At 35.6% G+C, this 15,837-nt stretch overlaps 1 protein-coding gene across 1 annotated transcript in view; it reads right to left on the reverse strand.

Annotated features, from left to right (window-relative positions):
- Window positions 1–214: 214 nt before the first annotated feature.
- LOC145823830 (uncharacterized) overlaps window positions 215–15,837 on the reverse strand; it is a 31,854-nt gene continuing 16,231 nt past the window's right edge. Inside the window, exon 5 of the mRNA XM_082923356.1 lies at window positions 215–263. Coding sequence (XP_082779482.1) covers window positions 215–263 — 49 coding nt within the window. The remainder of the gene's footprint in view (window positions 264–15,837) is intronic.

Here is a 15,837-nt window from a genome sequence, read left to right on the forward strand (position 1 = left end):
ACAAGCCCTAATAGCATCTTTAAGAATATTCATACATTCAAATCACGGGCGTGAATTATCATTAGTCAGCATAAAGCGTGTACTAAACTATGGTCATAACTATGCCTTGTCTTCCCTAGGTACACTATTGTATAATTTTATATTTAAAATCACAAAAATTAAATACATATAAATTTGAATAAAGAACTTGATTTCACTTGCAATTGTATTAGAATTAGAGATTGTTGGTCTTGAATATAATGGCATCAAGAAAAGCGTCAGATCTGGACAGTAGTTACAAACAGAAATGACACAGTTCAAATTTATACGAACGAAAATGACTAATTCAAGTCTTGAGAACTACAATGACAAAGAGATGGATGTTGAGTTGCTGGTGTACACCGATGTGTGATTGTTGATCAGAGAGAGATGCAGGATACATTGTCAATCACAGAGAGAGAGAGAGAGAGGCGGCTTATGAAACATTTATAGAATTTTTTTTGGATTTCTATGGTTATAAGGCTATTTGGGACCGTATATATCACAATTTGTTTTTACCCTTTCAAAATTTCAAGTCCTAGGGCTTAATTATCAGCCGAAATTTTGGTGTTCTCAAACTCTTGCACAATCATGTAAAAGGATCTCTCCCTAATATTTCAAAATAAATAAATAAATAAATTAGATATTTAGATGCCATATGTATTTTTTAGTTTTGAAAAATAAAAACTAAAAATATTGATTAATATTTGGAAATGGATATTTTTAAAATTTTAAATTACCTTTTTTTTTTTTTTTCATCAGCGAAAATCAGTTATTAGTTGTTAGATTATCACATATGAGAGTTTCCTTCCAACCATTACAAAGTACCAAGTGTTTGTTCCTTTAATTCAAGTCTGCTAAGGAGAGTTGAACCATGACCTCCCCTTATGGATTAAACCCTTAGGAAAGTTATGATATCCAATTAGGTTAGGCCTAGTTGGTTTAAAATTTTAAATTATTTAAGACTAAATTTATATTTAAATTTTTTGGGATTTTAAATGAGATATGGATTAGATATGATGATGGGTTAGATATGACTATTTTTTTTTTTTTTTTTTGTCGATTTTGTAGGCAAAAAAAATTAAATTTCAAAATTATAAATATGGTTAAATGAGGCAGTATTTATATGTCATGTGTATTTCTTACCATTCAAAACTTTTAAAAATTAAGAAATTTATATTAATGTTTTGAAGACCATACAAGCTTTCAAAAAGAAAAATCTCTTTTACCTGTTATATAGTATAAATATTTGTTGGCTTTGCGCAAAACAAAATTTGAAATTCCTGAACTTTATATTTGCAATTCAAAATTTGAAAGAAATTGAAAAAAAACAAATTTAAGTTGTATTGAGAAAGTAAAGTTTATTGAGTTTTAAGTTGTTTCAATTTCACAAGACTTGTAATTACCCACTCTCAAATTAAGATAACAATTAAAGATAAATCAAAACCATTATGAAATTTGGACATGAAGGAATTGTAGAATCGCTCAACTTACATTTTTGTGGGGTAACCAAATTGGCTATGTTGGATTAATTTCATTCTTTTGAGAAAGAGCCTGTAATGAAGATATAGTTACTGTTTCATATTTCATATATTAATATTGTATTGATTTAGTGGGATTTATTATTTGTGTTTATTATTGAATTAGTGTGACACGTTACATGATAAATAAATAATTGAAAGAAGAGTCATGTTATAGTTCCGCATTTTTCTACAACATTTCTTATAGTCGCTTACTCACAATGAGAAATATTTATATTTATATTGTGATTAGATGGTAAAAAATAGGGTTAATTACACTAATAGTCCCTGTAGTTTAGGGCTTGTGTCATTTTGATCCCTAACTTTTCAATTGTGACACATTTGACCATGAATTTTGAATCTTGTTTCAAATAAGGACAATTGAAAATATCATTAGATTTTTTAAGGATAAAATTGTCAATTTGATAAAATATAAACCAATTTGACTAAAATAAATGTCAAAAAAATATTTTTAATTTTTTAAAAATTATTTTATCCACCAATGATAAAATTATGTAAAATTAATAAAAATTACATGATTAATTTTTTAAAATTAATTTTACATGATTATCATCCAAACACATAATAAAAATTAATTTGGTAAAAAAAAATAAATAAATGTCTAAAAGATTTATCAATTTTACATAGTTTTATTTTTAATAGGTAAAAATAATTTTTTAAAATTCAAAAATATTTGTTTGGCATTTATTTTTGTCAAATTGGTTTATATTTTATCAAATTGACAATTTTACCCTTGAAAGATTTAATGTTATCTTCAATTGTCCTTATTTGGAACAATATTCAAACTTCAGGGTCAAATGTGTCACAATTGAAAAGTCAGGGACGAAATGACACAAGCCCTAAAGTATAGGGACTATTTGTGTAATTTGCCCTAAAAAATATTATACAAAAAATTATGTATGATTATTATTAAATAAATTATGCGTCCATAATATAAATAGAGAAAGAAAGTACAATTTTCTAGAAAAGAATTTGTTCCAAAGAGGAAAACCCTTCATTTCTTATTTTCAACATTTTTATTCCCACTTTGCACATGATGACTATATTCTTCCCATTAGCGTTTTACATTTGTTTCTGGGGGAGGGCTTCCTCCAGTAGTGATTTAGATTGGAGGGTCTTGTCCAAAATCATAGGTCACTGGTCTAGATTTAATAATTTATAATATAAAAAATTATGAATTAGTTTTATTTTTTAAAAAATAATTACAATTTTTTTGAAATGTTTATGACTATATATGAGTGTTGATTTCCGACCACACAACCAAAATGGAAACTCGGCTGGAGAGTACCGGTAGAATAGAATGAGCCAACTACTTGCCAACAAGAAGATGAGAATTCCGCGGTGGTTCGTCCATCTGGGGCACTCCGACGATCAAGTCAGTAAACTTTATCTCTCACAGATAGCAAATAGTACTTAAACGCACAAGAAAGAATTTTTCTCAGACCCACGAGGGTACTTCACTTTTATAACCCACAGTGACATGATCACCTAGAAGGCTCACTTCATTGGACTCAGGCTCAATGCTTATCCTAGAGTCTCGGCTAGATAGGGGTAAACTCTTCATGAGCCTTATTCTTGTCTAGATTGAGATCCTCCCTTGTTCTAGTACACCGCAGCGACCCCGCGAAGATGGGAGTAGGGTAGCCTGAAAGCAAAGGACACCATTTCCATTTACCCAGGTCATGAGCTTGCCTTGGTTGCGCAGACATGACCAATGAAGCCTCCTTGGGCTTGGTACGAGACACAACTTGTTATGGCTCGCGTCCTAAGAAGCTATTGAGTTTTTGTTTAGGTGGCTAAAAGTGGAGGAGTCACCGAGGTAAACACAAACATGGCTGATAGCAGTGAATGAAATCCTAAGAATGCATGTCTTAGCCAAACCAAACTAAGAAGGAAGGTGCAGCAGCAAGTATTACTGCTGCAAGTGCACTTGATGAGGTTCAAAATAAAAGTTGTTGAGGTATGTACCAAACAGATAATACAGTGGCACATGCTGAAGCATTTGTGCCAAATAGATAGTATATGGTACATGCAAAGGGACACATGGTTACCTCAGCCTGGTGGTACAGGAGAAAATATTCCATGTGATCCTCAGGAACACGAGTCATCACCTTATTTGGCCACTTGGTATTCTTTGGTACCAAAGAAAAACCTATGAATAGGACCCATTTTCCAAGGTCAAAAAAGAACTTTTTAGGATTTAGGGATATGCTGCCCATTTTCGCACTGCCATTTCTTTCTTCTTGAACCACTTGCTTCATCCTCACCATTTACTCATTCTCCTATTAACCCAGATTTGTTAGCTCATTAACATAGTTTTACCTTTCTAATTACTCTCATAATCACTATTCACTTCGGACCCCCGTGTAACCAAAGATGTTTCAAGATAAAGATAATAATAAAAAAAAAAAAATTGTCTCAAGATGCATCATAATAAACAGTATTAGCCCAATCATTTCAATACTTGTGTTGAAGTTAACCCCTCGTTAAGCTCCCGAAAAGGTTGCTCGCAAACATTGGTCCATACAAATCTCAGTCCCTTTCGAGTCAATTGAGACATAAGTATGATGTTGGAAAAAAAATTGTCAATTGTTTTAAAGATAAATATGATTGGATAATATGACTACGAATATTTGTTCAACTTGGTTTTTAATTTAAATGATTGTCTCGTCGAACTATACAAAATAAATTATTTAGATAATGAAAGGGTTTGGATTGTCCAACTTGAGAGAGCGTTTGAACTTGGTTTGTCCATTTTGGAATTGACCTCAGTAATCCGCACCATTCATTTTTTAGAACTCCCTGATTAGAATATTCATGTAAAAATCAAAATGATCGGATATTGTTAGCTATATGTTTCAATCAAAATTATTTTAAAAAATGAACGAAAAATACAATTTCAAGAATAATAATTATCAATTTTCAATAATATAAATCTGATTCAAAGATATAGTTACCATGTTTGATCATCTTTATTTTTTTATTTATATTTATATTTTTTTTATTTTTAATATTCAACTCAAAATATCTTAAAAAGTGCACGCTTTAAATCACTGAGATTGGTCCCCAATAAATTTATCAAGTCCAAACTCTCTCAATTTCAATTTACTAACTTACAAGAACCCAAATCTATAATAAAAATAGACCCAAGACCCTCCCATAGAGCACTACAGCAGCAGGCACCCCATTCTCTAAGCGCCACTAAATCTAGCGGAACAAGGATACAAACGAAAATGGACAAAATCAAGTATTTGATACCTTGTACTCTCCATCTCCATGATTGAACGCACAGAATTTGTTCATGGAAGTGCTTCCCAGGTATAATCAAAGGAATAATTGATACCTTGTACTCTCCATCTCCATGATTGAACGCACCGAATTTGTTCATGGAAGTGCTTCCCAGGTATAATCAAAGGAATAAAGTGCTCTTTGTTTATGAAAATAATTTATTCCATGTTAAAGTGGGGTCTACAGGACTACATATTAAAAAAATTGAATAAAAAAACTAAAAATTATTAAGAATTTAAAACCCAAGTTTTCAAATTCTAGGGAACTTTTTTCTTCACTTCTGTTTATAAATAATTTGGTAAATTATACAGACATCCCTTTATTCATTTGAAATCACATTGAGTTCTCTTTTATTATCTGAAATCACACTGACACCCTTATCAGTTAATTCTGTTTACTGCAACAATAAAATGTTATGTTCCCCTTATTTCATTAGTTAATTTCCAAGTAAATATAGGTAGAGAAATTGAGACAAATGCCATAATCGTCAACTATCATCCTCAAAACTACCTCAATAATCTATTCTCTTTTTTCTTTTTTTATCAACAAAACAAAGCATTTTATTAATAAGGTTGAAAGGCAAAGCCTTACATCATACATCAATAAAGTACAAGAACCTTAATGTTGTGTTTGGTTGAGAGATTTGAGAAGGGATTTGGAAAAAAAAAAAGAAAAAGGTAGGCGATATATGAATAAAATATACCTACATTTCACCTAGTTTCATACATTTTTTCCCTTTCCATTTCTAAATCTCTTCTCAAATCTCTCAACCAAATACAACGTAAGAAAATAAAATGTACATGGAGGTGCTATAAGACTATAGACTAACCCATTCATCCCAACTAGGTTGGCATAAATAGGAACACCCTATCATTTGCAGCACCTGCCAGAAGCTATGTTGAAGAGTTATCAACCAATCTTGGCTACAGCCCCACAAGACAATAGCAACAAGCCAAGAAAACAAGAATCAAACAAAACGAAGAAGGTTTAACCATAGAGATGCCTCAGACTTTGCTTCTACTGGACTAAAGCTTGTGAACCAGCTTATGAATAGAATTACTTACCTCCTTACAATTATACTTTAGCCAAAGAGCAATCTTAATTCTAATAACTCCAACTAGACTTGAACACCATTGAATTTACAATCATTCCTGGCTCTCCAAACAGACCACAACACTGCCAGAGGTAGCACTTACCATATTTTCCTTTCCAACTTTTGAAATTTAAATCCTAACCACCACTGAAGCAGACCTTCAACAGATTCTGGAGTGACCCATTGAACACCCCACTATGCTAACAAATCAAACCAATTGAATTTGTAATTAATATTCATTTAAACGTGTGACCCTTTTTTCACTTTCATTTTATAAGTAAAAACATAATATCATGTTTAGCTACACATTATACACTCACATAAAAAGATTATATATATATTGTTTTGTACCCTATAGACATCCCATTTCGACTGACCCTAAGATTTCGGGGACTTGCAAACCGCCTAATGACGAAATGGTACTTACTTCATCTTTAGAATGTTTAAAGGTTGTTTAGAGTTGTTGTATAAACCCGTTTTGGCCAAAAATTAACTTTTTGTAAAAATGACTATTTTACTCTTGGACCCGTTTTTAGCCAAAAACCAACTTCTTGACCTTAGAAAGCCTAATTGTGCTTGGATTGATTGTATTTTCCAAAATTAATTACCCATTTTATCAAACACATTGATCAAAATGCAATTTAAGCTTACTTGTCCCACAAGCAAACCAAGAGCATAGTACCACGTACTTGTGCATGCATGCATAGCACGTACACAAAGGAAAAATGCGCGTACACACATTAGATGCGAGTGCACATGTTGTTTGTACGCGCGCACAATCCTTGCACGTGCGTGCTTGGTTTGTACGCGCCCACAATGAAGCATTGTAGAGTTATTTTTGGTAACTCAATTTTTGTGCAATTTTTGGTGGGAATGGCGGAGGGGAAAGTGATGAAACCCTAGAAGGGTTCTAGAGGCTTTCCCCAGCTCTATAAATAGAGCCCCTCCCCCTCTCTTTGACAAAGTTAAGAACTAGGAGTCTTTTTCAAGCTTTTGAGATCAAAACACTGCATCTCTCCTCTTCCTCTGCCCTAGATCTGAAAATAACACACCCCAAGGCAACTCTGAACTTCTAAAAACATCCTAAGTGTAATAACTTGACCCTCACATACAATTCTGATATATTTTCCGTCCCTATTTTGTGCTTTCAAATGTTTACTGTGAAATTCTATAAGAATCTGAGATTATTTAAGTGAATCCTATGATTATGGATGCTTATCTGTCTAATAAGGAAAACATCTGTTACAATTATAATGTTTGAACTAGAAATTGAAAGCCTTAGAGGCTTAATTACTGTAAATTGATTTTACATTTGAAGTCAGCATGATTTTTAGATCTTAACAAGATTTTCTGTGAAATTTTGATTAGGAATGATTAAACTGATTGGATTTCGTCTTATTCACTTTCCTTTTATATATGTAAATATCCATGCTCTTTAACCATTGACTTGGGACTTCATCTCATAAAAAAATATCCTGAGAAAGTTGCTAGGAAAAGGGAATTAGGGAAAGGAGGAAGTTCTACAACGAAGAGATTGAAGAATTAAGAGAGAGTGTTAGGGATTGTAAAGCTCAAGGTATGGAGGTTACTTTAATTAACTTCTTTCTTGCTTATGGATGAGGAATTCCTTGAGTATTCATGCAATTTAAGGCTTGTGTGTGTGTTTATGGCACCTAAAGAATTGAATAATGTCTTTCTTTATGTTGTTGTTGTGTTAATGTGAACCATGTAAAGGAATTTCATTTCATCTCTTCTTGGCTAAGCATGTCCATATCTAAGTGTGTATATGGAGGAGTATAATATGGAATTGGGTTATGTTCATGAGCTTTAGAGGTTAAAGATTCAAGTTATACTAAGATTGGTATGTGGTAATGTTTGTGTACATGTGTTTTTAAACCTTACTTCATCAATTCAAGAACCTATTTTGCGCCATATACAAGCTTACCAAAAGTTGGGTTTTATGGGAAATTCGGACTGGAAATTGAGGCAGATCACTGCAAGTGCAGGGGTCATGGCTCACGTGCGGGAACCCCAGCCGCACGTGCAGGAGTCATGGCCACACGTGCGGGAAGTGAGGAATTTTGGCACTTCCGCTACTGTCTAAAAAGCACGTGTGGGGAATCACTGCAGCACATGCGAGGCATCACTGCAGCACATGCAGGGCTCATTGCAGCACGCGCAGGGCTCACAGCCGCACGTGCGGCCCATGCTAAGAAAAACAGTTTGCTCCGTTTTGCGTGCTGGACCCTCGGATATTTTTAGAATTTGTATTTCATGCCTTTTAATGTGTGTAAAATTCATTTGAAGTGAAATTAATCCAGAAATGATTCAACAAAGAGAAGGAACTAATTTGCAAGTTATGAACGTGTGCAGGACACACTCCGAGAGGAACTAACACGTCGTCACAACACTGTGAGTAGTAGTACGCTTACTACAGCTAATGTTTGCCATTAGCATTTTGTTAACTCTATTAATTATGTAACTATGTGAATGATTCAAAGAATGAGAATAACTAATGAAAACCACTTTCATATGACTATGGAATTCTGGCCTATGGCCATTCTGTTTAAGTTGTTATGGTATGAAACAAAGTGCTACACGGAACTAAGTGCTACGATGTGAGTCACCTCTAGAGTTCGTGTGAGACACCTCTTGGATTCATACATGCATGTTCAAGGGCTTAATGCTAATATACTCAAAGGTTCAATGCCAATATCCTCAAGGGCTCAATGCCAATATGTTCAAGGGCTTAATGCCAATATGTTCAAGGGCTCAATGCCAACATGTTTAAGGGCTTAATGCCAATATGTTCAAGGGCTTATTGCCGCTCCGTTCAAGGGCTTAAAGCCATTATGTTTCAAGATTGGGCCCAAGGCCGTTCTGAAATTAATACAGAATCAGATTAAACATGTAATCTCTGCATTTACGTACGCATTGATTTGTCTATTGATTTAAGTTGAACATCAAATTATAAAAGTATTACTTTTCACTGAGCCTGGCTCACCCTATGTTATGTCTGTTTCTGTAGGTAACCAACCAAGTGGTCAGTCCTAAGCCATGACACTCGTCCCCTTTTTTCAACCTTTGTGTGTCTAGGCCCCAAAGGAAACCACTCATATTTTTGCGAGGTTTTGGTGAACTTTTGGCATTGCACTCTAATTATTGGCCTAAGGTTGAAATGTGTATAACACTTTCTTCCACAATGTTTTTTTGTTATACGCCCAATCATAGGGCTGGGCCTGTACATGTATTTGTATATAACCGATGTTCAGGTGTATGTTTTGGATTTTATTTGCCTGTTATGATGTTTATGATCCTGGCATAGTAGTGGCAGCTCAATGGAGTTTGTTTCTATTGTTTTATGATATTTAATGCTTCCGTTAAGGCCCCGTACGTTATGTATACCAAGTTAAATGTCCGTTTTTGATTAGATCATGCCCAAACTTTTAGGGGCGGGTTTGGGGCATGACACTAAGGCTTGAAGAACAAGAACTCTAATTGGAACCCGAGCTTGATGGACGTTTGCAAGCAAGAAAATAAAGTTTTCTTGCCTTTTCTTGAGCCTGCATTAGAACAGTAGGTAATCCTCTCATCTTTTACTATTTCAGTAACTCTTTTATTTATGTTTTCAATTGCAAACCAAGTTTAGGGATTGAAACCAAGTTTTTTTTTTTTTGGTAAGTAAGTCATAAATAAAAACAAAAAGCTAACACAAAATACAAGGGGCCTGCCCTAGGCCCTACCCACAACTATACATCAGGAAAAATAAAAATAAAAATGAGCAACAATAGACCTAACCAAAGACACTAAAGGCCATAAACAAATACCAAACAACTAACAAACTAAACATCTCACAAACAATTTTACAATAAACCAACGGCAGCAACCAGCACCATAAAGAGATGTATTCTTGGAACCCAGCATAAGAACCGAGAACACTATCACAGCATAAATGGTCACCCCGGAGAACAAAACATCCCTTGCACATCCCGCAAGGGTAGGCACCCAAATACACTAATAAACACAACCTATAGACAATTAAATATATAGGAAATAAAACACATTTCTTGACACCATCGGCACTCCCAGCAGCCAACAACTTGCTTCCATGCTTTCAAATTTTAGTGATTCCCCATTTTACAGCCGCATAATGTATTAAACCGTGCTTCCATTGATTAGGGGAGCCTTGCACAATCCTACATCCACAAACCGTGTCCCTATTGTTCCAATAAGAACGTTGAAACCAAGTTTAGGGCTCTAGAGCACTCATATGCCATGTAGCTTTCTTATTTAGTCTTCTTTTTTTGTGCTTTTCGCCTTATTTCTTTTATTTTTATTAGAACATCATGTTTAGGTTCATTTAATCATGTAGAATCCATGTGTTAGCGTCAGTTTGAATCATCATGTAGATAGTTTGTATCATTGCTTCACTTTGCTTTGTTTGTTATTTGCGTTTTGTGTATAAACATCATTAGTAGCCTTAAATCAGGCCTAGGTTCATGTTTTGTATAGCTAGTTGCATATTTAGGTCACATTTATTTTATGTTTTGCATGAAAGACGCTGAAAGTAGGCGGCAAGGTATGTCCTCCATTCCTCCATTGTCATGACCTGAACCCCCCCCATGGATTGAGGTCATAACCGACCAGTAATCAAGAGATTACCTATGGCCTCAAACCAAATAGAACAAATTTGAACAGAGTTAAGGGGCCAAATTGGAAGAAAATTTAAAACTTTTGTCCATAGAGCTGTGCTCACATGATATAGCAAAATCGTTTCACAAACATTTTATAATAACTCACACATATTCATAAAGTTAATCTTTAACCCGGAACTTTCAGTTATACAGTCAGCCAAACAAAACTTATATACAAAAGTGATTCATCGTTTTCGCCAACATAACAAAAATATAACAAAAAGGACAAAAGGGCGAAAACGAGTCTCATGCGTGAGACGTAAGGGTTGACTCCTCAAAACTCTGACTGCTTCTCACATACTTCACTGAGGCTGGGTTTGGACATCTCTTGGCTCACCTACAGACACATGAATGAGAGTGTGCGAAAGCCTAGTGAATAATATCAAATAAAGACGATACATGAACGGAATTTGTAATAAATACATCATACGGCCTTGGGCCCAATTCATGTTTCTATTTAGTGTATCAAGTGACTACAGATCACGACGTATCAAACGGCCTCAGGCCCAATTCATCCATATCCAACGGCCTTCGGCACAACTATTCGTGTCCAACGGCCTTTGGCCCAATCATTCATAGCAAACGGCCTTTGGCCCAATCATTCATGTCCGACGGCCTTTGGCCCAATCACTCGTGTCTAACGGCCTTTGGCCCAATCATTCATGTCCCATAGCCTTTGGCCCAGTCATTCATGTCCGACGGCCTTTGGCCCATTTATTCATATCTGACGGCCTTTGGCCCATTTATTCATATCCGACGGCCTTTGGCCCAATCTCTTGGCATAACGAATATTTGTCCATAATTCAAATTAACAGACTTATGAAATTCAAATAGGAGTAACCAATTGGGCAAATAACATACTTAAAATATCTTTACTAAGATATTACTCACAGTGTTCTGCCGGTGGATTCGTCCTTGTTCTTGACCCTACAAATACATAACATATATCGGGTCACAAACGATTCAATGCATTCTTAACTCACACATTCCTCTTAGGCCTCTTTCTTATCTTCTTATTCCATTTACAATGCTCAATGTATGCCTAAGAGTGCTTAGGAGTGAAAGAGAATGGAAACAAAACATAAAATCATCTTTACAAAATTTCTGAAACAGGGCTCCCCGCTCGAGCGTGGTTTCTGCTGCTCGAGCGGACCACTTTCGTCTGCAAAAGTACAGGTTACCTCGTAATTACGCTCGAGCGTGACTTCGGACGCTCGAAGTGAGAGTCGAAACATGTGACTGATGCTCGAGCGTGACTCTCCCCACTCGAGCGGACGTCAATGTCTGCAAAAGTTCTGGGAACTAACATTTCACAATTGAGCGACACTTTCACCGCTCGAGCAGACATGCAAAATTCTGGAATTTCCAAAATTGTTCTTGAAGCTCAAACTTGACATTCAAAGGCTCTAAACTCATGATTTTGGTTCAAAACATGGAAACACATTATATAACATGAGAATATAAGAACATGAGACCAAATTGTTCAAATTCATAGCCCTTCTTCCAAAATCATTTTGAGTTCTCTTCATGGGTTTCAAAACACATAAATTCAACTTCTTACAAACCCCATGACTTCATGGATCATTAATGCATGTGTATTATAGATCTCAATACCATTTCAAATGGCACGAATGATGCCTATACTAATGAAACTCAACAAAACCATACTTGCATGTATGCTTCAATGCTCAATTCTTCTTGTTCAACATGATTCATGTTTGAATGTATAAATTCATTGCACATGCATGCACATACAAGCTCCAAATTCATCAATTTCAACTCAAATTATGTTCTTGATCACCATCTAACTTGAATTCACAAAATTACAAACTTAAATTCATGAATCTATGCCCAATTACTCACCTAGGAGCTTCAATCTTCCAAATTCTAGTTAATCCTTGAGTTAAACTCCAAGATCTTTAACCTTCTTAAGCAATTCTCTAACTTGAGCTCCCGCTCTCTCTCTAACCGGCACACTCTCTGTCTCTAGAGTGTAATCTCAGCAAAAATGAGCTCAAAACAATAACATGAAGCTATATAGGCCTTTATTTAGGATGGCCTAATGAAATTTGATTAAGGTTAAGCAATGGTGCTTAATTAATCGTTTTGAATCTAATTATTTTGATCCGAAAAAATTTTCAATTAAATTTCACCATAGGCTCTAAAAATTATGCAAATCATAATGGCGTAGTCAATTTCGATTTCTGTAGCCGATAAGTCCTTTAATTTTCAGTTCATAACAGTAAGTTGAACAGATTTTCCTACGGTGAACAGATAGAAATTCAAAACCACATATAATCATATAAATGACACTCAAATCATACTAAACACATAATGACAATCATAGTTAAGGTTAATTAGCATAATACAGAACAAGGTTATCACATCCATAGCACATGCTTGTGTTTGCATTGTCTTTTTTTTTAATAATCCATGTTAAGAGCTCTTTGTATGTAAAATTATATGGTTTGGATGCTTTTAATGTATATTATTTATTTTAGGTTGAGTTTATAGCTATGGATTGATAAAATCCATTTTTCATTGAAAAATCAAATTTTCATTGAAAAATCATCATCTTTTAAGAAAATATGGCTTTACTCTCTTAATCTAAAATAAATGATATTCATTTTAAAGGTTGCAAACCTTGGGCGCTTGCAAACCTCCCGATGATGAAATGGTACTTATTTCATCCTTAGAATGTTTAAAGGTTGTTTAGAGTTGCTTTATAAACCCATTTTGGCCAAAAATCAACTTTTTGGAAGAATGAAAATTTTACCCTTCGACCTGTTTTTAGCCAAAAACCTACTTCTTCACCCTAAAATGCCCGATTGTGCTTGGGTTGATCATATTTTCCAAAATTAATTACCCGTTTTATCAAAAACATTGATTAGAATGCAATTCAGGCTTACTTGTGCTGCAAGCAACCTAATAGCATAGGACTACGTAGTTATGCATGCATGCATGGCACGTATAACAAGGAAAAATGCACGTGCACACGTTAGCTTTGAGTATGCGCGTTATTTGTACATGTGCACGATGAAGCATCGCAGTGTTATTTTTGGTAGCTCAATTTTGGTGCAATTTTGGTGGGAATGGAGGAGGAGGAAGCGATGAAACCCTAGAAGGGTTCCAGAGGCTTCCCCCAGCTCTATAAATAGAGCCCCTCCTCGTCTCTTTGATGGAGTTAAGAACTTGGAGCCTTTTTCAAGCTTTTGAGATCAAAACACCACACTTTTCATCTCCCTCTGCCCTAGCTCCGAAAATAACACACCCCAAGGCAACTCTGAACTTCTAAAAACATCCTAAGGATGGAAGAACACAAACTCTAATAGGAACTCGAGCTTGATGGAGGTTTGCAAGCAAGAAAACCAAGTTTTCTTCCCTTTTCTTGAGCTTGCTTCAAAACAACAGGTAATCCTCTCATCTTTTATTATTGTAGTACCTCAATTATTTATGTTTTCAATAGTAAACCATGTTTAGGGTTCTAGTGCACTCATATGCCATGTAGCTTGCATATTTAGTCTTCTTTTTTTTTTTCTTCTTTTTTTTTTTTGGTCTTTTTCACCATGTTTCTTTTATTTTTATTAGAACAACATGTTTGGGTTCATTTGATCATGTAGAATCCATATGCTAGGCTCGATTTGAATTATCATGTAGATAGTTTGTATCATTACTTCTCTTTTCTTTGTTTGTCATTTGCTTTTTGTCATAAAATCATTAATAGTCTTAAACCGGGCCTATGTTGCATATTGAGGTCATATTTATTTTATGTTTTGCATGAAAGACGCTGAAAGTGGGCAACAAGGTATGTTCTCTATTCCTTCATAGCATGTGCTTGTGTTTTCATTGTCATTTTTTAATAATCCAAGTTAAGTGCTTTTTGTATTCAAAATTCTATGTTTTGGATACTTTTGATGAATATTATTTATTTTAGGTTGAGTTTATGGCCATTGATTGATAAAATGCATTTTTCATTGAAAAATCATCATCTTTTGAGAAAATATGGCTTTACTCTCTTAATCTAAAATAAATGATATTCATTTTAACTAAGTCACATAGTTTTAGGGTATGTAAAGGTTTTTGGACTAAACTAAATTATGTGAACAATTAACCACCAAAATTATAAAATAGAGAGTGAGTGGAGGCCAATTTTCAGATTAGGCAAAAGAGGGTGCTTCCATGTAAATGGCCTTCCGCTTTTGTACCTAAGTGTAGACACCCCATTTTTGACCGACCTTAAGACTCAGACATCACCGATTGAGCGCTTGGTGATATTGCATAATGTGCTTGTTCAGAAGTTTCAGAGTTGTGGCCGCGAGCCCTACCTCCGGACTTCCGAACCCTCTTTTGTACTTTGCCTCGGTTTGCGAACCAGGCTCGGTTTTCTTTGTTTCTTTTCCTGAGGGGAGGGAGAGGTCCAGTAGACCATCTCTCAATGTCCGTAGGCTACATTTGGTGGCCGTAGGCCATTTTTCCCATTTCGGAGTCCGGTTTTCGATTTTCGGAGCCGTTAGGCCGTGTGCCTCGGTTCGGGACCGCTTAACCATCTCCGTTTGTTCTGAATTTTGGCATACATCTCATTTTCTCCCTTTTGAGGGACACTGGGGGCTGAGAAGCCCACTTCGTGGCCGAATGCCACTTTCGGTTCTTAACAGCCCATTTTCGGGACCCCGAACTGCGCGTTTTGGTCCCCGAGCATTCGTTTTGCAACGGTTTTCGTTCATTTTTGGCAGGTACCTCTGTTTTACCACCGGGGAGGTCACTGAAGGGTGGGAGGCCAGCAATTGTTGCAGCAACCAGTTATACATCCTCCGGCGCCCTCCGGCGCCCGTTTTTCGCACTTCCGGGCTAATGTTGAACACCTTGGACCTTTTTTCTTGAACTTTGAACCACATATTTGTGATGTACACACATGAGAGGACCCTAAAATTTCATGGCCGGCCATTAATTCAACTTGACCCTTTTGACCCCCTCCTTCCGGGCTAATGTTGAACACCTTGGGCCCATTTTCTTGAACTTTGAACCACATATTTGTGATGTACACACATGAGAGGACCCTAAAAGTTCATGGCCGGCCATTAATTCAACTTGACCCTTTTGACCCCCTCCTTCCGGGCTAATGTTGAACCCCTTGGACCCACTTTCTTGGACTTTTAACCACAGGGTTGTGTTGTACACAGATAGGAGGACCCCACCAGTTGGT

The sequence above is a fragment of the Camellia sinensis genome, chromosome 4, assembly GCF_055761805.1.
Source record: "Camellia sinensis isolate YWXY chromosome 4, ASM5576180v1, whole genome shotgun sequence".
Lineage (NCBI taxonomy): Eukaryota > Viridiplantae > Streptophyta > Magnoliopsida > Ericales > Theaceae > Camellia > Camellia sinensis.